Genomic DNA, 21667 nt, shown 5'->3' on the forward strand with positions numbered 1-21667 from the left:
TCTGAAGCTACAGGTGGGAAAAATTCGCAGCGCGCAGCTGCTGGTGCATTTAATGCGCTCTGCCCCTCCTTGGTTGTAGGCGGGTATTCGCGAGCGTCCTGTGCGTTGCCAAACCAACTACAGTAGGCCTATGCGTGTCTAATTTTAGCCTTCTTTGGTGTGTATGTGCGTATGCGTTTGTATGTCTGTGTGTGTGTGCGTATGTCTGTGTGTGAGAGAGAGAGAGAGAAAGAGAGAGAGAGTGTGTGTTTGTTGTTTGTTTGCTAATCAAATTGTTGAACTTCAAACGTCTACATGAACGACATGTGACGCGAATGCGAGAACTTAAACGATTTTACGAACTTCCTCTTCCATCCATGGTTTACATTAAGAACACAATGCTTCCGCGTAATAAAGCTGTAATTGACGCTTTTATGAGCCTGAAGCCTCTGTGGATTTTAACAGCAGGGTCATTACACAGGTCAGGACCTGCATGTGGACATCATGCAGCGAAATGGAAACTAAACCCTGATAGCCATTCAGTTATGCTATAAGAAAATACCTTACACCAACTGCCATTGTAATGAAGGTTTGAACATTGTAAAGGCCTGCACTTGACCAATGAAAAATATGAGTGCTCACAATCTGAAACAGGCTCTCACAACTGTGAAATAAATGTACTTATAGATCATGGTTAATGTTGATCACTCGTAGAGCAGTGGTTCTCGACTTTTTCTGTCATTCCCCACTTTGGAGGTGGGGAATTTTCAAGCCCATCCTGACCCTATCAACCAGGCAAAACATTTTTCCACCATTTTGCTTCCACGTTACATTTCCCGTCCCGGTCCACTGGATCAGATGTTATTTTGATTCATATGACGGTCTGTTTTATGACTCCTATGTGTGTGTGTGGCTATTTTGTTTTGAACCTGATCTTCCTTGTCATAAAAAGAAAAGGCATTATTAAAGATAGGCACAAAAGAACAAGTTTCCTCCTGTTCCTCACACCCCACCTGTCATGTCTCTATTCCCCACTAGTGGGGCTCACCCCACACCTTGAGAATTACTGCTCGTAGAGTGAAATTGGAGGATACAACATTAGGTGAGTGACTTAATTGTACGAGCAGTTTGCTGTGTCCTTCCATCATCGGTGCCCTCTGTTGACGGGCTGGAGGGGTGAGCAATCCAGCAAAGTGGTGCTGACTGGCTAGCAATGTAGCAGGGCTAGAGGAGTGAGGGGGACTAGGCTAATTACAATATCTCAGATGTGAAGAGAGATTGAGGGAATATTGTGTAACACCATGGGCTTCCACTTAGTGATGGGAATATTATCGTCAGATTGTATGCAAATGGTCAACCGCGTTTGGTCTTCTCACGGAGACCGAGATGAGGACACGCCGGAGTTCAGGAGGAAGTTTGGGTCGGTGTGCGTAGTGTGAGAGGAACTGTTTAGTTCTCTTCCTCATGGTTGAGTTACTTCGCAGGAGTCAGACAGGGACTGCTTTTCTCTACCTCTCTACCACCAACATCTGTTTGTCAGCTGGGTCTCTCTTCAGAAACATGCTGTTATATAACATCTGCTTATTTAGTGCAGTCTTGACCATAGCAACACATTGTAATCATTCGTTGTTGTTCATCTTTTCCCGCCAATTATTTGCAAGAGTCTTCTTGTCTGTTTATTCTTTTCATGGGGCCAGTCTATGGAGTTTGTTTCAGGAAGAGAATCAGTGGCCACCATAGAAACAGAATGAATCACATTGATTAAGGAAGCTTCCAGAACATTGGCTGTTCTCTGTGGAGTCCTTGTTTTGTTTCCAGCTCAGCCTCTTGTCTGTGTGGACTGATGGCCTTTCATAGAATAAATGAGGCAAAAAAAGCTCAGTGACCATGAAGAACATTGAACTTACAATAGATGCTCCAGAAACAGTCTCTGTTGTTTTGAGCACAATAGTTTATACTGGGATTGTATCATACTGAATACTGATTCTAAATCAGTTGGCAGCGATACAATGAACCTGTATCATATCCGTTATTATACCACAGTTAAGTCAATAGTCAAACACTCCTGGTGTCAGAGAGGAATTGTTACAATCAGTTTTACAGGTTTCATTGGTAACACAATCACTCACAAAGTGTGATATACATGCTAAAATTACAAATTGAGAACACATCTAAACTGAAATTCAGATTTGTCACATTCTCCATTTTTAAACATAATCACTCACATTATTTCCTAGCATTGGACTTGTCCAACTTCATATTTTATTAGTATTTTAATACTATTTTCCATGCTTTGGTATCTGTTGGGACGTAGATTTATAGCATTGTGAACTGATCTGAACTGTTCACCTTATAAAACCTTTTGGCCTATATATTCTTTCCATCTTATTAGAGACGCAGTATTCTGCTACACAATCAGCACAAAAACTGTTCGTCTTTCTGTATTGGCCTGCTATGTGTTGTGTGGATGCTGTATCAATTTTTTTTTTTTATTTCCTCCTATCCAGTTCCTTATATGCTTTTTAAAAACCATCCATCTCCCTTTTCACAATGGGGGTGGGGTTGCTTTTGAACTCAACAAGCTTGCATCTGAACTTATGTAAATCTACACTGTACACAGAGGCGCTCGGGGAGCAGTGCCTTGCTCATGGGCACTTCAGCCGTGCCTACTGGTCGGGGTTCGAACCGGCAACCCTCTGGTTAAGTCCGAAGCGCTAACCAGTAGGCCACGGCTGCCCCAAAGATTTCCTCCTTCTAGCCGAAAATGAGTTAGAGTTAAAATGAGCACCATTTTGGCATTTCATTTTACAATTTTTTTTTTTTTCATTCTGTTCTTAGTTATTGTAACCACTACAATCTTCAATCTTCTTGAAACATTAATAAGTTATATCAGCCAAATTAAAATAAAGTAAGTAGACTAATCAAGGCTCACATCAAGTCATTCTGATGTAGTTATTGTCTGCCAGATCCAACATCTGCGGCATCTATGAGTTTTGTTTTTCCTGGTCACACTAGTCAAAACCATATGCAAACACCAGCCACCACCACTTAACAAGATAAAAACCTCACAAAAGATTATTGACGTAAAATTCATGACATTGTGACCCATAGAACAAATCCATCTTGCTCTGCAATCAATCATGATTTTTATACAAACCAACTGTAGGAACACAAACACACATGTCGTCACCAAAATGGAATTGAGTCACTGAGTGCATTTCTTGGTACAGCAAACACACCCACCTGTAACATACGCTATACATTTTCACTCATTTGGCCAATCACATCACTTGTCTGCCAATCAAAAATTAATGAAGAGTAATCAACTATAAGTTTGTTTAAGTTACATTACTTTGTTGAATACAAGTTCCTGCTAGTTGGGAATGGCTGGCATACACCCTGTGCAACATGAACCTGTTTAAGTGATAATCACTTTGTTTGTTATAGCTTGTTATTTCCCTAAATTTGAATTAAAATTTAACTTCCATCACACAGGCTATTGTTTAGAAACAATGAAGCAATGTTTGGTATAGAGCTATGAAACTCAAACAAAACTGAATCATCTGTTTCGCCCATTGCAACAACACAGTGCCCTCCACATTTATTGGCACAATTCCCATAAAGGAAACGTGTATTGACCTCTGAAGTCAAGAACTTGGTGACCATCTGTAAGTCAAGAAATCGGTACATTTGCCTGGTATTTGTCAGAAAATGCCCATATTTACAGATAAAACAATAATTAAGTTAATTAAGTCCCAGTCAAATGGAACAAACAAACTTGAAAATGAATTTGAGCTTTGTCAATAATTGTCATTTTATCTTTTAGGTCTGCATGATGTGTGTACAGTTTCTTTTAGGCACATCTGGCCTGTTAACATCATCCCATTGACAACAGATGCAAAATAGCCATTTTGGCTAATTCTGGCCAAATTTTATGTTCATTAATGTGCCCTGTCCATGTCTAAATAAACCTTAAATAAATAAATAAATAACATTCAAGGTTGTATCATCCAGTAGGTCAGTTATCCAAAACATAACTCCAGATCAACGTAAAATGGCTTACTGAACACAAAATCTGGCTTCTGCCATGGTTCTCTTAGTTCTGAACCCCATCCAAAACCAGTGGGGTGAGCTTAAGATAATGCACTGGAGAGAACCCAGAGATCTCAACTATCCGGAGATGTTCTGTGAAGAGGAATGCTCTCAAACCCCCTGCTTACTATTCTCCAACTTTATGAGATGTTATAGGAGAAGACTAAGAACTCTTTCATTTGAGAAAGGGAGGCTTTACAAAGAATAAAATACAGGAGTGCCAATAATTGTGGCCCATGTGTTTTTGTTTAAAATATTTATCTCTTTATGAGGATTTTCTTCTTCTCAGAATAGATTTGTCCCCTTCAAGATTTTAAAGGTCTGTTTGGATGCATCACTCTCAGGAGTTGTGCATTGTTAATTGGCTGATGTCTGTGGTTAGGTGGAAGCAGAGCCGTAGTGCCATCTCTATACGGCTGTGGGCGGAAGGTGTTCCTGTTGTTTGGGAGTCAGGGATATGTTGTCAGGTGTGCCCATGTCGTCACCCATCTTTATGGTTTTATGATTGTTGCATCAGCAGGTCAAACAAAGCACACCCCAATATGTCAGATGGTATGTCTCGACTAAAATACTTTACTACATGCACGGTGTGAAAGTGCTGCTGTGCTGATTTCGTCTACAGTGGGTCCCGCTAAGTCCTTCTGTTGATTTCCACCGATATTTGTGACCTATAGTAAAGATGTCCCTGACATATCCATGGTGGATATCAGTCTAACTTCAGTTATCAAGGGATATATCACCTGTGACTAGCTTATGTTACAATGTTCAATAGTTGTTTCGTTCTTAGAGACCCTACACATAAATATACAGGAAACTTAGACACAGAGAACAATTTTCTCAGAAAGCCGATGATGGTGTTAATATAACATGACAGGAGATACAGGTTTAAGTTTTAGGAATTCAAAAACTATAAAATAAGACCCTGGCACTGATGTATTCTGAAGAGGTGAAATGTGGCTGTGAAATCCGTGAAAGGTCAAAGGGGTCTTTCAGAGTTAAAGCTGCTGTTGATTTTGCCAAATTGTGTTACTTTTAATTGCCTGATGTTTTGACACAAAGTGGACACAACTGTGAAAACACACATTATTAGGAGAATATATCTTTCCATAACATATTTTTAAATGTTGCCTTTTATACATAACCCTGGTTATTAGTTATTATTACACAGATCTCTCTGTGGACAGTTTTAGTGTGAAGTCAGTAGGGGTCACACATTTGGTTTGATTACTAAAATCGAGTCGTTTTGTTGAAATACATCCTATTCATAATCTTTCATACTATTTAAAAATATTGCATATGTTATTACACCTCTAGTTTTTCTGTCCTATTTCCCATGTTGGCCAAACAGAAGAGCCACTACTAGAGCTGCATCAAGTGACCATTACATTTCTCACACACACATACCAGAAGGAAGTTTGGCAATTCCTCCTTCGCAGAATAGAAGGAACTACTTGGAAAGGGCATGACTGGCCTGATTTCTCTTGACAAAGACCTTGATCATAAGCCTAAATGGAACTGGCAGCTTTTGTCATGGATAATATGACCAAGCTTAAATTTTATCTGTGAAGTTACCCAAGATCATTTTTCTCCTTACATCCTGATCAATCTTCAGGTTAATATCACTGATAAGAGCTTGTCACAAGTGTTCACGTCCGCTGACCATTAATTCAGTGGTTCAGTGAGTGTACGGTTGCATACGCACGCATACGTGTTGTCAAAATCGACTGACGTTTGTAAGTCCCTGATAATAGTCAATACAAAAAAAAACACTCATACATCATACATCAGCCTCAGTTCAATTCAAATCGTGTGGCTGGGGTTAGTTCAGGCTGGCATCCACGTCTCAATTCCAACAAACTGTGCCTCAGGTGTCATTCTCAAAGTTTGATATGAAAGGAGCTAGCAGAATATATTTTGTGTTTACCATAAACAGAGACACACAGCGGAAGGCTCATTTTGTTATTTCTGTTTTTTTATTTCTTTTTTCCATAATCAAGAATGAATTCAAATGGACAGGTGCAGCCCTGCAACCCAGACCACAGAGACCTGGAACATAAGATGACTGGAGAAAAGAGAGAACAGTTCTGTGTTGTGATTTAAAAAAACATGGGTCATGAAGACAGGATATCGGTACAAAAAAAAAAAAATTAATCATGCAAGTCCATCAAGGGGTCAAAAAAAAAGAAACCTTTTAGTGTTCAATACATGTTCATGTAAACTTCATGTGCACTTAAATAAATACATGTACTATTGCAGACAGCAAGAAACCATGACAACAGGAAACTGTAGAGACCACTGGAAAAAAAGGCTTGATTGGTGGCTGGTGGACTCTTAAGATCAATTCTCTAGAACAGAGGCCTTATCCTGACAGTCCTGGTAGACTCCCTAGTCTCCAGTGACAGAGACGAATGAACCCCAAATACTGGCTACAAGACTGCTGCTACATTGAACTACATTTGAGGCAGGCTGTGCATTCAGGTACATACCTGTCCTCCTACACAGAAGTGTTTTTTTTCCAAGAGTATGCATGTCTGTATGCGCAAGCATCATCCTCACCTCTGTTCTGAGAAAATCTCACACAAAATGTCCTCAGTTGGAGAAAAAAAACATGTGTATCAGGGATGCTACAGCGTCAGCTACGCGCATACACGCACGCACGCACGCACTCCTTTTGCCTTGCTGCCTGGCTCTTCTAAAGTACAGTGATATGAGGTATACAGAGGAAAACCTCCAGCCTCCCCAGAGGTCCTGCTCTTTGTGAATGTAGCTTGTGGTTCTTGTGGTTAGTCGCTACTCGACTCCGTGCCACTTCCCTCAGACTGGGCACGACATGCTGGCGCCCTCTCCTGGACAACTAGCGCAAGCACAGCGGTGAAAAGGAAAGGGTTGTTCGCTCAACTTGCAAAGTCAGTAAAAAAAAAGAAAAGAAATTATGCTGTTGAAGACAAATGCAGTTTAGCTGCTCAATTTTAAAAATATCCTTAGCATAAATAAATGAAAGCAAGGAAAGAAAATTGACATTTTCTGGTATCCAAGGATTTTGAACGTATGGCTGAAGACAGTGCTTCTTCACCTTTCATGCTTGCATGATTCATCGCTATGTTTTTATATCTGGTCATGATACAGATGAAGTTTTCATTGGGTGACTCCATCAAGGTTTCTCTAGTGGCAGTCAAAATGACAGGGACAAGCTCAACTAACTAGGAGGCAGTACTAACCCTTCTTAATTCCCATTTCAATACTTTTCCAAGCAAATATTTCCCATTCCAAAAAAATAACCACCCACCCCGCCCACCTCTACAGCCAGTCCTACATACCTCAAAAGCATACAGGAAAATCACAAATGAATGATAATTAAAAAATAAAATAACACATCATCCCATTCACCCCCCACCCCAGAAGACACAATCATCCCACCCTCCCCATCTGTTAGTGACCCCATTACCCCCATACAAATGAAATCATGCCACACACACAAAAAAAAACAATAATAATAACAATAATTATTAGAATAAACACAGGCTGGCGGGAGAGCTCCCCTCCCAATATATCTCTGTTGCAGCCTCTCCCAGTAACACAACCCTCCCCTCCCCACTCCACCCTGTACCCATTCAAAACCAGACCTCTCCAACCCCTTCCCTAACCCCAACTGACGCCATATTGTTTAAAAAAAAAAAAAAAAGTTTCCCCTCCGTTGACTGCCATGGGAAGTTTAGTTCATGACTATGCGGCTCAAAAAAAGTGCTCATGGGTGCCCTCCTCAAGAACGAGGAGAGGCGAGGGAGAAGAGGTGTGTGCGCGAGGAAGACAGAGGGAGAGAGCGTGGGGAGAGGACATGGGGAGAGTCGGCAGGACGGAGGGTCTACCTCCCAACTTCCAACCCTGCATCACAGTGGACACCACCCTCACCCTTGTGAACATAACCCGCTAGTCGGCCCTCATTTGGCATCTTGGTCTACCATTTCAAGATGAGAGGGAGAGGAAGGGTAATGGGTGGGTTTTGGGACCCTGCGGATGCCTCTGCTCCCCATCTCCAACCTGCCCTCTCTCCTCCCTCTCTCCCCCTCACCTGACTGTCCTCAGAAGGATTACATGTCATTATACATATATATATATATATATAGATATATATATACTTTTATAAATATATATGGCCCTTATTGAGAGAAAGAAATGTGAGTTATTTCACATAGATGAAAAGAAAAAGAATGACATCAACAACAAAAAAAACGTACCATAATCTCTATACAGTAACGTGGAAAAAGTGTGATCAGTGTTTCGGAGCAGTCGGCACTTCCTCATTCTTGAACTGTCAACGTGTATCAGAGGAGGAGTACAAAAATAAAGATCATTGCTCTTTTTTTCGACAAGGCCTGTTATTCGACGATAATAAACATCCGTCTCATCTGACGAGTGCTTGCAACACGTCCAGGTAGAATTTGCTTTCTACGCCATTTTAGTATTTTTTTTTCCTGAGTAATACTTGAATCCTTTGTAACAGACAAATATCTGACTTTTATCCATCACTGAATCTTTTTTTTTTTCTTGTTCAGCTCTTGGCCAATCCCTGCCATCTTAAGCTCACTGTTATGTGTATAAGACTGATTGCTAAAACATCTGTGTGTGTGTGTGTGTGTGTGTGTGTGTGTGTGTGTGTGTGTGGGGAAACCAAGTCCTATATTTTATTGTTTTTTGCCATTTAAAAACGCACTTCGAGTTTTTAATTGAGTAGGCCTAGAATGACACTATGAAAAGAAACCAAATAGGGCTATAACTGACTAAAATATATAATTCATAAAAAAAAAATTGCATTTGTTGAGACACCTTGCAGGTCATCTGACATGAAATTTCATAGGAACATAAATGGCAGTGTAATAATTAAAAACAAACATCAAAATAATAATAAAATAGGAGAGCTAAATACAAAATAATTATAATAAGACAACAAAAACATTAAACTACAAAACTACAACACTGACAACAACAACAACAACAACAACAAAAGCAAGGGAAAAAAAGAAGATCAATGAAACGTGACTCTTCTATGCCTCCCTAGCACTCTCTCAACTGTAACTTTGGCTTGTTGGGGTTTTGGAACCAGTGGTCACTGGCTCGCTGACGTCGGCTAACAGACTAGTATACCCTGAGAATTCGGAGACGGGAGTCCTGTCGCGGTGGTCGACCTCTCCGCCTGAGTCAGTGCCGTAGGCCAGAGCCACACCACGGCCGCCTCCCCCTCCGCCGCCTACTCCCACCTTGAACTGCGAGCCGAACGCCTGCGCAAAGTTCTCGATCTGGTAGGGCGAGGCCGACTTGGCCGTGTCCAGGGTGGCCAGATCCTGGGAGGGCGTCAGCGGATAGGCGGCACCGTTTTTGGCCACCGCGGAGTTGCCGCTGGAGGGTGTGTGTGGGGCGGTGAGGGGCGCAGGGGGCGAGGAGGAGGAGGCCGCGGAGGAGTGCGGCTTGTCAAGCTGCTCGGTGAGCTCCTGCGAGGGCGTGAGCTGCTGGGCCAGCACAGGCTCCAGGCCGCCCAGGTGAAAGGTGTGCTGGGGCGGCGGCGGTGGCGAGCCCGACAGCAGGCTGAAGTGGGACTTTGGCACGGACGAGGTGGAGGAGAGTGAGGGCGAAGAGGCGGCCGGCGAGACTGCCGCCGGCTGCCCGAAGCCGCCGCACTCCAGGGGCGACGAACCGTACACCACGTGCTTGTCGGACGAGTATAAGGGCCCTGGGAAGGGCCCTGTGACGGAGGGGGACGATGAGGAGGACGAGGGCGAGGGCCCGAGGGTCGAGGTTGGGAATCCCCCGGCGCCGTGGTGGCCGCTGGTCCTCTCCAGCGCCTGCAGCAGGAAGCGGGAGTACTCGTGCATCATGACCGTCTTGTCGCCGCCGGGGCTTGGCGCGTCGTCGTCGGGGCCGAGGCCGTCCACCGAGGGAGGCTGCATGTCCACGTGGTGGTGGTGGTGGTGGTGCGGCGAGTGGTGGTGATGGGGTTCAGCGAGGTCGAAGGTCACGTCGGACTTGTGGGTGTAGTGTTCCAGGAGGCTCTGAAGCACCTCGTCGGGGATGGCCGACTTGATGTCGTGCTTGAGGTCCACAGCCAAAGGCGAGGGGTCCAGGAGCGCAACCAGGGGCCCGTCGGCGTCCATCACCCCAGCGCCCTGCACCCCCAGGTGACCCACCCCTACGTCGTAATCCACCCCGCTCCCAGCCGCCACCCCGGATATGCTCCCCGAAACCCCGTTGGCCGGCGGCAGGTAGCGCCTCTTCTTGAGGAACTGCATAGCGTCGTCGTAATTGCTGCTGTTGCTGGTGGAGCTGGTCTTGGTGCCGGGGACCTGGAGGAGTCCGAGGCCGTCCATCCCGCCGTGCTTGGCCTCGTCTCCGCTGACCTTCTCCAGGCCTTTGCTGCGGCCGCCCTTCTTGTAGGCCATCTTGGGCGCCCGGCCATGCTCGGGGTGGTGCATGCTGGGCCCCGGGTGACCGGCGGCTGCTCCGTGTTTGTCCAATGAGTAGCTGCCACCGTGCAGACCGTACGGCCCGTCCTGAGCCCCCATGCCTTGGCCCCCCACTACGCCTGCCTGCTGCTGCTGCTGCTGCTTCCTGCGCTTACGCTCCCCGCCTTCGCCACCCTTGGCCTTGGCCCTCTTGCGGCCAGGCACGGGGCCATTTCCCTGAGTGAGTGAGTAGCTGCCCTGGCCGTCATCGGCCAGCCCCGCGTCCAGCAGGGCCCCGTCCACGCCCTTCTTTATGGCTTCTCCGCACGTGCGCTTGTGTTTCAGCAACCGGTCCGTACGGGAAAAATACTGCAGCAGGACAAGGACAAGTCCAGGGAGGGAGATGAAATTAGGAGGAAAAACACAGTGGGACAAACTCATTAAAATCTTAAAGTTGAATAAACCAAGATTATCAATCCAATTAGTAAACCACCATTTAAACTGCTATGATTTCAGCAGCATCCACACTTTTCACCATCCATAACAAGACTTCAAAACACATTTTGCAATATTGTAATATTGCATCTAATGTTCTATAATAAGATCCCATAAGATCATAGTATGTCAACCAACAAATCGTAATGTAGCAAGCTGCAAGCATAATAAGGCAATAGTTTTTGAAGCCTTGTTTTCAACGTTTAGAATATTGCTTTTTGAAATCAAGCAACTTTCTAGACAAGTTTTGTTGTTTGTGATTGTCTACTCTGCTTGTAGCCAGTTGCCAATGGGGCAAAGCCTTGCTAACTGTGCCAAGCGGATTTGGAGAGGTACTGCGCACACCTGCAGCTGAGAATAGGGTTGATACTGGTTTAACCTCTAATCTAATCTAGCGACCGCCCCCACCTCACTCACACACCCCCCCCCCCCCCCCCCCCCCCTCACCTGTTGGCAGGTGTCACACTTGTATGGCTTTTCTCCACTGTGAGTTCGCTTGTGTCTCTCCATGTGGTACTTCTGAATGAATCGCATGTTGCACTGGTCACAACTAAACGGCTTCTCTCCTGGTCAAGAGAAAACACACACACACGCACACAGATAGCTGTTGAATGGGTCAATTTATTAAATGGGCTGGTCTAATCTAAGAGTACACATTCAAGATATTAATTTAATGAGAGATAATTACATTACAACATTAGATCTTCACTGCCTAACTGTGAAAATGCAAAGTAACAGAGTGTTCAAGAAGGGCATTGATGTGTCGTTATGTAGCAGTGTTCCATTGTAACTCACCGCTGTGGATCTTCTCATGCCTTTGCAGGAGGTACTTCTGGATGAAGCTCATGTTGCATTGACTGCATCTGAAAGGCCTCTCGCCTAGAGGAAAGGACACAGACAGGCACACTAAGTGATTGGCAAATGACTACGGTTAATCAAAAATGCTTACTGTTTCAGCAGTGAGGAATTAACTGTAAATCAAAGTGTGTTTATTTTATGAAACCTTCCCTAACAATGCTGTTCTAATATCACTGCAAACCATGTACTCCTGGGGCTTCTCACTTAATTAACCTACACAGAGATCCCATTTATGTTAACTTGCTGAAGTGTGTTTGTTTTTAAAATACGCATAGGAAATGCATGCAAATGTTGACTGATCTATTTATTTTGCTGAAGTAGCCAAAGCATGTGTAAATGTTACATGCCATGATTACCATGAGCATAACATTTCCAACCAGGTCAGCATAGCTTGATATAAGCAAGTGGGGCAGTGCGGAGCAATACATGGCCCCTGGTTGCTGATCTGACAGTGCCCTACATTTCCTACATTTCACAATCAATTCATAATCAAGCTAGGCAACAGAATTCTAGGCATCTTCTAAGATGAGAGGGATGAAAAAATGGTGTTGATATGTGTAACTTGTGTTTTAAGGCCTTCTTAACATTGATATGCGTTACCTGTGTATAAAGGCCTTCTAAACATTGAAAGGGTCTCCTGCCCTCATTACTGAACACTTCAAATCATTGACTTGCAGTATCAGTTTAACGCAAGTAAAGCAGCAGTCCTGGTCAAAACTAGCAGTCTAACAACCGAAAACCTTACAAAAGTGCACAACCCTTACAAACACCAAAAGCAGTAGCACTGTTGACACTGACAGAAGGCTTCCTAGCATGGCAACTCGTGTCTTTTGGTGATACCATGCAGTAGACCCCCCCATTTTTACAGAGTGGCCTGCTCCAGACCACAGAACTATAAGTAAAGCATAGCCAGGGTAGCTAGTTGGAACAGCACTTGTATTTACACATCCTTCACATCACTATACCTCATGACAAGTCATTTGATGAGGATTCCAGAAGCCTAGAATCCAGTTGTTAAATCATGATGCAATAATGTGCCGATAAGTCTTTCTTTGGGTTCAACGGAAACAGTAAAATAAATTATTCTTTCCCGTTATTCAGAGTAGCCGATAACATTGTCATTCTACTACTCGTGCTTGCTCACTCAACCTATCAAAATCACATTTTTGTATATAAAATATTTTTGTATATGAAAACAAAAGTTTTAATTTGCAAAGTGTGTGTGTGCGCGTGTGTGTATGTTTGCACACCTGTGTGTATGAGCACGTGTCTGCGCAGGTGGTAGGAGCTGCGGAAGGCTGCGTTGCAGTGCTCACAGATGTGTGGCTTGGAGTTGGGCGACAGGCTCTCTCCATCAGGGTCCAGCATTAGAGCCTGTGGTCAACCACAACAGGTCACACTTGGTTAGCCATCAGCACTAACACAAGCTACAGCATTAATAATAGTACACTGAGAGGGGGTTCATTTTATAGATTGTTACTGAACAGTTTACTCCACCCCAGGTCTATCACTGGACATGTATGAAGAGTCGAACAAGAGTGAAGTCCATACCTTTGACTCTCCACGTTTCCGACGAGGTTTCCCTTCCGTTCCATCGCCGTTTGACTTGCGACCCTTCCTTCCTGAAGACTCCTTCCCCAGCCTCCCTGATAGCTGCTGGCCACAATGGAATAAAAGAGGGAGAGGGAGGGGTGGAAGAACAGAGAGGGACGATGGACAGAGCGGGAGAGGAATTAGCACCAGAGGGCAAGTTTAGGGCATGCTGATCCTCTCTGCCACAACTTACATCAGGTAACCTATTTTGGTAGCTTACCACAGAGGCAACTGAATTTGAACGGTTCGATTTGACATCACTCACACACACACACACACACACTACAGATGGAGGCCTAGATGAGATGGATATTTAACAGAAGGTGGGGCAATAAACCCAGCATTTACGACCCTTTTGAACACTCCCCTGAGAGTGAGCAACTAGGGAAATGAAGAGGAAAAGAAAGAGGCCAAACTAGTGTGATCGTGTGTCTGTGGTCAACTGACCCATAGAAGATGGGGAACAGCCTAGAAATGGCAGTTGGCTAGAAACACTGAGGTTTTCATACCCTTTTATTTCATTGCAATTGTACAAAGCACTGACTAGAATGACAGAAGGCAGCTTTACCGAGCCTCCGCTGCTGGGGTACATTTTCATTGCCTCGCCACCCTGCATCTCTGGCATTTCAATCTCAATTAATTTTTACATCTCCTGCGTGCCCTCTGCTAACAGCCACATACAACACCAGAGCTTGCATAATGATGATATGGAGGGGTGGGTGGGTGGGGGGGGCGAGAATAATGGCTGTATTAAATTAAGAGCATGGGAGACTTGGCCAAGACAAACTCATTCATTTCCTCTACTCCAATCCAAATGCTCAGGAAACAAAATGGCTGTATTACCCCAAGCCCAGTTTACAGCCTTGTGGAACCGCTCAGGTGCCCCACTGTCCCCCTGTAGGAGGATGCCGTGAACACTCAGACCTGGTGAGCCTGTGCCCCATGAGTCTCAGCTGCTCTCTAAACTGGCTACCTGGTCTACCAAACCACCAGCCCTCTGGCTCTTTTTTATGTGAAAAAAGATATACGTCTCTCCAAATCATTAACAGCAAGATAGGACAGAAAGATTAGATACTGAGAAAACTTCTAAGGCAGTTGTGGTTTGACTTTTTTTTCTGTGTGTGTGTGTGTGAGAGACTGAGAGAGAAAGAGACAGCAGGAGAGTAAGAGAAAAAGAGAGAAAGAAAAAAAGAAAGAAAGAAAGAATAGAGACTAGATAGAGAGCGGAACGGTGTCTGAGACGCTATTCTAAAATATTTTTATGATGACTAAACAGATTATCTATTTCATGCGATGATAATGCAGCCAGGCAACCGCTGCATGCCAGCTCTTGTGAAATGGTAACGTCTGGCCGCGTGTGTGATCCAAGTGTGCAAGCTGTTACAGGACTGCTGCAGCTCCTGCCAAGCCCCTCGGCCTCATGAAGGAGGCAGGATTACATCAGCGCCAGCAGCACATTTACATCTGAATCAGAGACGCAAGCCTGAGGGGGATTTATGCAGCCGCACACATCAGCATGTCTTACTTTGTCTCGTGTTACACCACTTGTTTCCAGAACGATATTCAACATTAAAATGAAACGGTTTTAACAAAGCGTGCAAGCCTATAGCATTTAAAAGGTAGGTTTTTTTCATGGATTGTTGTTTTCTTGGATTTGTCATCAGCCATGAAGTTAGTTAGGGAAATTAAGTGCTTGTGTGTCTGCACTGTATGAAAGCTAATGCATTGTAAATATGCTATTAAACTATTCCAACATGAACAAGCAAGCACACACTAAATGTGGCTGTTGGATGTTAAATGGTAATACTTTAGACTTTCCAGTCGAACATTTCAGTAGACAATGACATCAGTGTTCAGGAATTCCTACATTTCGAGTGTGAGAAAGTTCATCACTACTTTCATTATTATTATCTAGACAAACATGTTTTAATGTTCTGTTTTAAACTTTCATAGGTGGATAGCCAGAACCGCTCTCTCCATCTTCATCCCCCCACATCCCTCATCTTCCTCTACTCCACTCTGCCATTCTTACATTGCTCAGGCTGAGGTCGTGCACCAGCAGGTTCTGGTGGTTCCCCAGCGACACCTCCAGCAGGTCCGAGACGCTCCTCTGGCCCATGCAACCATTGAGGCCGCCCCCTCCACCTCCTCCAGGGTAGAGCGGTAGCCGGTAGTCATGCTCCGGAAGCTTCTCCTGCTTGATGCCCATGGCGTGCACGTAGTCGCCCACTCCGCCCATGATGCTGCCCAGGCCGCCCATCCCCATGCCTCCCATGCCGCCCCCGCAGTCGGGCGAGTCTCGCTCCTTTTTCAGGCTCATCATCTCCTGCGGGGGCAGGTCGGCCATGACAGACTGGGCAGCCAGCCGTGTGAAGCTGGTGACCGGCGGCAGGTGGCTGAACATGAGCATGCTCGTGCCGAAGCCGCCGTCCATGCTGCCGTTGGGCCGCAGGAACTCGCCGCCCAGCTTGTCCTGAATGAGGCTCATGGTGGCCAGGCCGTAGCGCTGTCAGCTGGAGTGGAGTGGGGTGGGTCCGTTGGTGGCTGGTGGGAACGGTGCTGCTGGATTCACTTCAACAGGAGGCCACCACTCTCATTCTGCAGACAAGACAAGTATGAAACAAAGGGGAGGAGAGGACAGGAGAAGAGGAGGGCAGGGAGAAGAGGGACAAAGAAAACATATTTAGACATTCTCGGTTATTCTACCTATTCATCATTAAAAGTAAAGAGTGAATTCAGGGAAATATATTTACTGCTGAGAAGTTTATACAAATCATTGCTTAATACTGATGGAAAAACACATGTGGACAGCTGATCAAGTGAAGTGCACTTCCAAACAATAAAGTCACAAGCTCAACTTTCTAATTATTAGGGGTTTCAATCTCGGTTTTAAGTCGAAAATCGATCTAAATGACATCACAAACTCAAAATTTAAAAAGCCTTTAAAGCAAACACATTTCTATGAAAATGCAATTATTGGAAATCAAATCCAAAACAACTGCAATTGACACAAAGATGTATGAACTTAACACATAAAGTGGGTGAAAATTCATCTAAGGGAACTTGAAGAGTTCTGATCGCAGCACTCGTTGGGGAATGGCAGGCTCATACTCTTTGATCCAGTCATTAACTGCTGAGCTGGATTAATGACAGCCCTGGTTTGTGGGTCAGTGAGACAGGAGACAGTGAGATCCTGTCACATATGGGCACATTGTGCCCCTCTGTTGCCATTCGGAAGACACTTTTTTTTCACGATGCTCCTAAATTCTCTTATCAGATCATCCTTTTTAAGTGCAGACACACATATTAAGCCGTCCCACACCCAACACATCCTAGATCTCTTGTTAAAAAAAGGTATATCAGAGGGGCAGTCTCTCTCTCTCATAATAGAGGAACGGAAGAGACAGTCAGTAGGCCAAAGTCACCAATTGTGCAGGAAGTTGCATTTTGTTTATGTTCATATTTAAAATGTATTTAATAGACGTTTTTGCCCAAAACAACATATATTATATTTTAACCAAGGACCAAACGAAACACCAGTGCAGTAGCTCACCCCTCCCTTCAGTATTCCCAGAGAAATGCTTGAGCAGTTAGCGCTCGTGAGGAGAGGAGATGATTGCCGAATGTGACAAAAAATATTATGGGCTTGAAATCACGTCCGATCGCTGAATGCACCTTTAAAAGGTACAGTCCATGTTCTAGGTCAAAGACTGCCAAAATCAGAACGACATCCAACAAAAAACACATCTGCCTTCAGTGTTCCTAAAGCCACTATGTTTATTTGCTGGGACAGTATACTGCTCAGCCCACATCCCTGTGATTGTCTCCCCATTTACAGAGCCTGGACTATACACAAGTTATTTTGAGGGCAGACTCAGGCCAGTCAAGGAGATCATTCAAAATAAATTTGCTGATTATGTCTGGATGTGTACTGGATTATAATAATAAGGGCTGGACCTTTCATATTTGGACAAGGAAACAAAACATGGAAATACAAATCACAACTGCTTCATCACACACTAGCGATGGTGAACAGAGAAAATGGTTGGGGCTGGTTTAAGTTCCTTCCCTGGAGTGTTACATCAGGCAAATGTTTCCAAAATAAACAGATTCGCCTCAGCTCTGCTGCTAAGTGAAGTTCAACAGAGGGGGAATGGATTGGAACAGCACATCTAAGCCTATCCGTTGGACCTGAGCTGAACATCTTACTCTAAATCAAAAGCACAGGCCATCACTATCATAATCTTCATTAGGGTATAAAATACCATAATAAAAGGCTATCAGGGGTCCATATAAACCCTAGTCCTTTATGGGTAGTGCTAATCAATGTATGCTACTGATCTGGTGTGTGGCATCCTAGTCCCTAAACGGAAGGGATGCGTTCAGTACAACGGCAAAAACCTGAACCTTTGACTGTTGGTGCATTCAGACCGGTCTTTCGTGTGCGTGTTTCATCTGGCCGGGATGCAAACTACTGGTTGGTAACATGGGTCTGGAAGTTCACAGCCAGGCCAAGGGACATCTCTCAAGTGCTCATAAGAACCGTTAACATCTGAACGTCAATTTGCAATGCAGTTTTATATCATTCAACGGGGCACACCGTAAGAAGGCTGCTAATATCTAGGTTCGGTCGGATGTATTTAAAAAATCCTTTGCAGTAGGCCTACTGACATCACCGAAAGCTAACAACATGTAGTGAAACTTCACAGCAATCTTTTTACGTCATGGATCACAAAACCTCTTCTCGTATAGCAAAAGTCCTCAACTTTGATGCAGCGATAGCCTACCTATGTTGTGGTTCAGGTTAGTCTAATCATCCCGATTAGAACGGCGAATGCGTTTTAACAGCAACATGAAAGGTCCCATTCAGTCGCAATGCATCAAAAAGACAAAGATGCAATTGAAGTGGTCAGGAATCTCGTTATTAACTAATTTATTAACGTAAACGTTATTTCTCCTACGCAGTCCCGAGGCCTTTGTTTGTACCACGAGACGTAGGCTGCGTTAGATGCATGCTAGTATGTAAATAGTTTCACGTACACTAACGCCAGCAGATCAATTAGGCTAAGGAGAATAAATAATTACCCTGTTCAAGAGCCGCAATATCCAAGGTGGAGATAACTCACCAGCGAATTAAATCAGAGACAGGCCAACATTCCAGCATATCCATAAAACCCGTACGTTCGACAAGTAACGTTAACCTTCCCGTTATGGTGGTGTCCATATTAATAACTGCTTGATCCTGACTCACAAAGGGCCTAGCAGACATGCTAGTTTGTTAGCAACAAAGCTAGTTAAATTGCGCTGACTTAGAAAATCAGAACACAAGAAAAACATTTAAAGCATATCCTTGATTAATTGAATGATTATAAATTAAACTGTTTAAATGATTCAATAGTTTCAAAGGGCAACAGGGAAGTTTTCCACAAACAGCTTCTCTCTAGACCACGTCGGGTGAAAACAAAAAAAGACGACAGATATTAAGTGAGCACAATGGTGTAGCTACGCAAGCGGCAACGTTAACCCCATAATAAATGGCCCATGCAACTCAACCGAACAATTGATGCTTAACTGGGCTAAGCTAACTGGCTATTGCTAACTAACGTTGGTGCGTTGCGCTTTGTTGTCTCACTTGGCACCATGCGTATTCTCGTCTGCTGAAATGAACAGAAATATCGTTCTTCAACATTTCACTCACCAGTGCATGACCACCTCTTTCTGTATCGGCGTGTATTTTTCACCTTCGGTCGTTCCTTATGGTCTTTAGAGCCCAAACATTGTTCCCCTGCAGCTGCAGCGTTCCTCCATCTTGTCTCAACGCGGGGAATTCTGGGTGCAAGCTGACGGGTCCTGCGAGGAGACAGGCGAGGAACGCTGTGATCCGGGGCACTAGAGCACGGTCCGCTAATGAACCGCAAAACAGCGGGCCCACTCTTCTCCTGACCACGAGGCGATATCCAAAATAGTCTTTAATATTTTTCAGGTCTAATTATGTGTTCCAGGGGAAATAAAAAAGGCAAATGAATAGAAGTGGGCCTTATAATAAAAATGTATGCAGTGAAAATAGCCGATTTATATTCTGGACCCATTAGTAAGCTACAAACAAATAAAAAGAGTAGGTCTAATATCTCATATCATGTCATTGTAAAACAAAAAACAAAAGTAAACATAGGTTACATATAGGCCAAGACTAAGTTAAGCAATCAACAGACAATTTGAAATGGGAGGCAGAATATACAGAATATGCAGAATCAAAGATCTCCATGAAAATTATTCATAGGCTACACCCCTGGCAAATAGCCTATTGACTCAATGTTGATTTTCTCTTTATCGATATGTTTGTTCTGACTGTAAATTACACTACCACATGTCAAAAGGTTGTAAGACAATGTGGTAGAAACATGGAATCAAAAAAGAAGCATTTTCATCTTTTTTAACATTTTTATGAACAATTGTGTGTCCAAAATTATTCATAGGCCTACCCTTTTAAAATAATCAATGGAAACATGTTTATTTGCATTCACAGCTCTCAAAATGGTTCTTATAATACCTACCAAGCCTCTCCATGGCTCCACAATGATTCTAGACTGCACCTTTTTAACAGCAATCTGGGTTTTGAGTCAAGGACGATTATTTGCGATTATTTGCCATCCCTCTGGCCTTGTGCTCACTTTTTTGATGGATTGAGGTCTGGACTATGGCTGGGCCACTCTGAAATGTTGGTATTGTTCTCAGTTAACCATTTCTTGCCTTGTTTAGCTGTATGTTTTGGATCATTGTGTGGTTATTGTAAATGGTTATAAAGAGAAAGGCATATTTTGAAGAGGCGTTTGTCTGAAGCGGAGGAGCAGTTTTTTTTAAGTTGGTGCAGATGCCTGGGAAGAACTTTCTGTAGGCTGAATGAATGCCAGTTACTTTTCGAACTCAGGGAAGAAGAAAGGCCCCTCTCAGAGATCAGACCTGCACTTTCAACAACCCAATTAATTCAGTGAAGGCTGTATAATTGAAACCCTGAAGATATAATAGCAGAAAGGTCATTAGGTTTACCAGATAAGAGAGATTTTTTTTATTATTTACCCCTAACCCCCACCTCCATTATTGACATTATCAGTTGCACAGCCACCATGATAACTAGCGGCTCTGCTGTCAACATCCTCTTTGAGATCTCTGCCGTCACCCCCTCACATGTTTAAATATGCATTAGAGGACTCATCACATCTCACAGTCTGACAATGCTTGCCAGGGGAATGTGGGCTGTCATGGGGAGATATAAGATCAATGGTTTGCACAAAATGGCAAAGAAATGAGAAGATGTAAAATTTCTTTTCTGCTGATGGAGGATTTCTTTTCTGCTGATGGACCATTTCTTGCCTTGTTTAGCTGTGGTTAACCACAGAGGAAAGAAAATGGTTAACTGCAGCTAATTTCATTGTGAAACTATATATCATTAATGTAGTTGGATTGGTTTGGGAAAATGGTTTATTAGATCAGCCAGTTATCCCAACGAAATCTCTCTCTCTCTCTGTGTCTCTCAGCTCTGTTTGTGTGACTATTCGTCACACACTAATGCATGTTTGTTTTTTGGGCTTGCAGTTCAGGTCAGAGGGGGAGAATAGCAAAACAATACTATTTGACAAAGGATCAATTATTTGATCAATGCTCTACTGTAGGCTACTTTTCAAAAGTCAAGTTAGAGTAAAGTTAAACTAAAAATGTTCTCAAGGCGGCATGCAAATGCAATAGTAGCAGAACGGCAGAAAAAGGGAAAGTAGTTTCCAAGGAACAGGGAGAAGGACATGAAGAAAACAAAGATGTGCTGGAGAAAGAGCTCAACCGATCTGGACATGATAAGCACTGTGGCCCTCACTAAAATTTGAGAAATGAGATGAGATTTTTGAAGAAAGAAAAATGTTCTTCTCAGCTTCCCATGTAATTGTTTCACACCTTCCTGTCATATTTCCAAAAAAAGAAGTTAGCCGACAAACTGTCCACCAGAATTGAGAAATGAGCTGCACATTAAAAACTAGGTGGTTCACGCAGACAAACACTGCATGGCTCGACCTCACAACAGCACAGATATCCCTTAAAAAGATAGGCCTATAGTCAGTAATTAGGGAAAAAAGGGATTTCATGATTTTCAAAGACATTTTTCCACCCAGATGTGTAAATGTACATCGGTGACAATGAATGGAAATACCCAACTAGTTTTTGCATGA

General features: G+C 43.7%; 1 protein-coding gene across 2 annotated transcripts in view; it reads right to left on the bottom strand.

Annotated features, from left to right (window-relative positions):
• Positions 1-8543: 8543 nt before the first annotated feature.
• Positions 8544-21667, bottom strand: part of znf281a (zinc finger protein 281a) — a 58168-nt gene continuing 45044 nt past the window's right edge. Inside the window, exons 2-8 of one of the 2 annotated variants that reach the window (XM_042086375.1) lie at positions 19150-19301; positions 15484-16049; positions 13410-13511; positions 13109-13232; positions 11796-11879; positions 11448-11566; positions 8544-10874 (exon numbers count right to left, since the gene is read on the bottom strand). In XM_042086375.1, coding sequence (XP_041942309.1) covers positions 9135-10874; positions 11448-11566; positions 11796-11879; positions 13109-13232; positions 13410-13511; positions 15484-15939 — 2625 coding nt within the window. In that variant the 5' untranslated portion in view covers positions 15940-16049; positions 19150-19301 and the 3' untranslated portion in view covers positions 8544-9134. Of the gene's footprint in view, positions 10875-11447; positions 11567-11795; positions 11880-13108; positions 13233-13409; positions 13515-15483; positions 16050-19149; positions 19302-21667 lie in introns of both variants that reach the window. The other variant, XM_042086374.1, reaches the window with a different exon arrangement.

This window comes from Alosa sapidissima, chromosome 3 (genome assembly GCF_018492685.1).
Source record: "Alosa sapidissima isolate fAloSap1 chromosome 3, fAloSap1.pri, whole genome shotgun sequence".
NCBI classification, from domain to species: Eukaryota; Metazoa; Chordata; class Actinopteri; order Clupeiformes; family Clupeidae; genus Alosa; species Alosa sapidissima.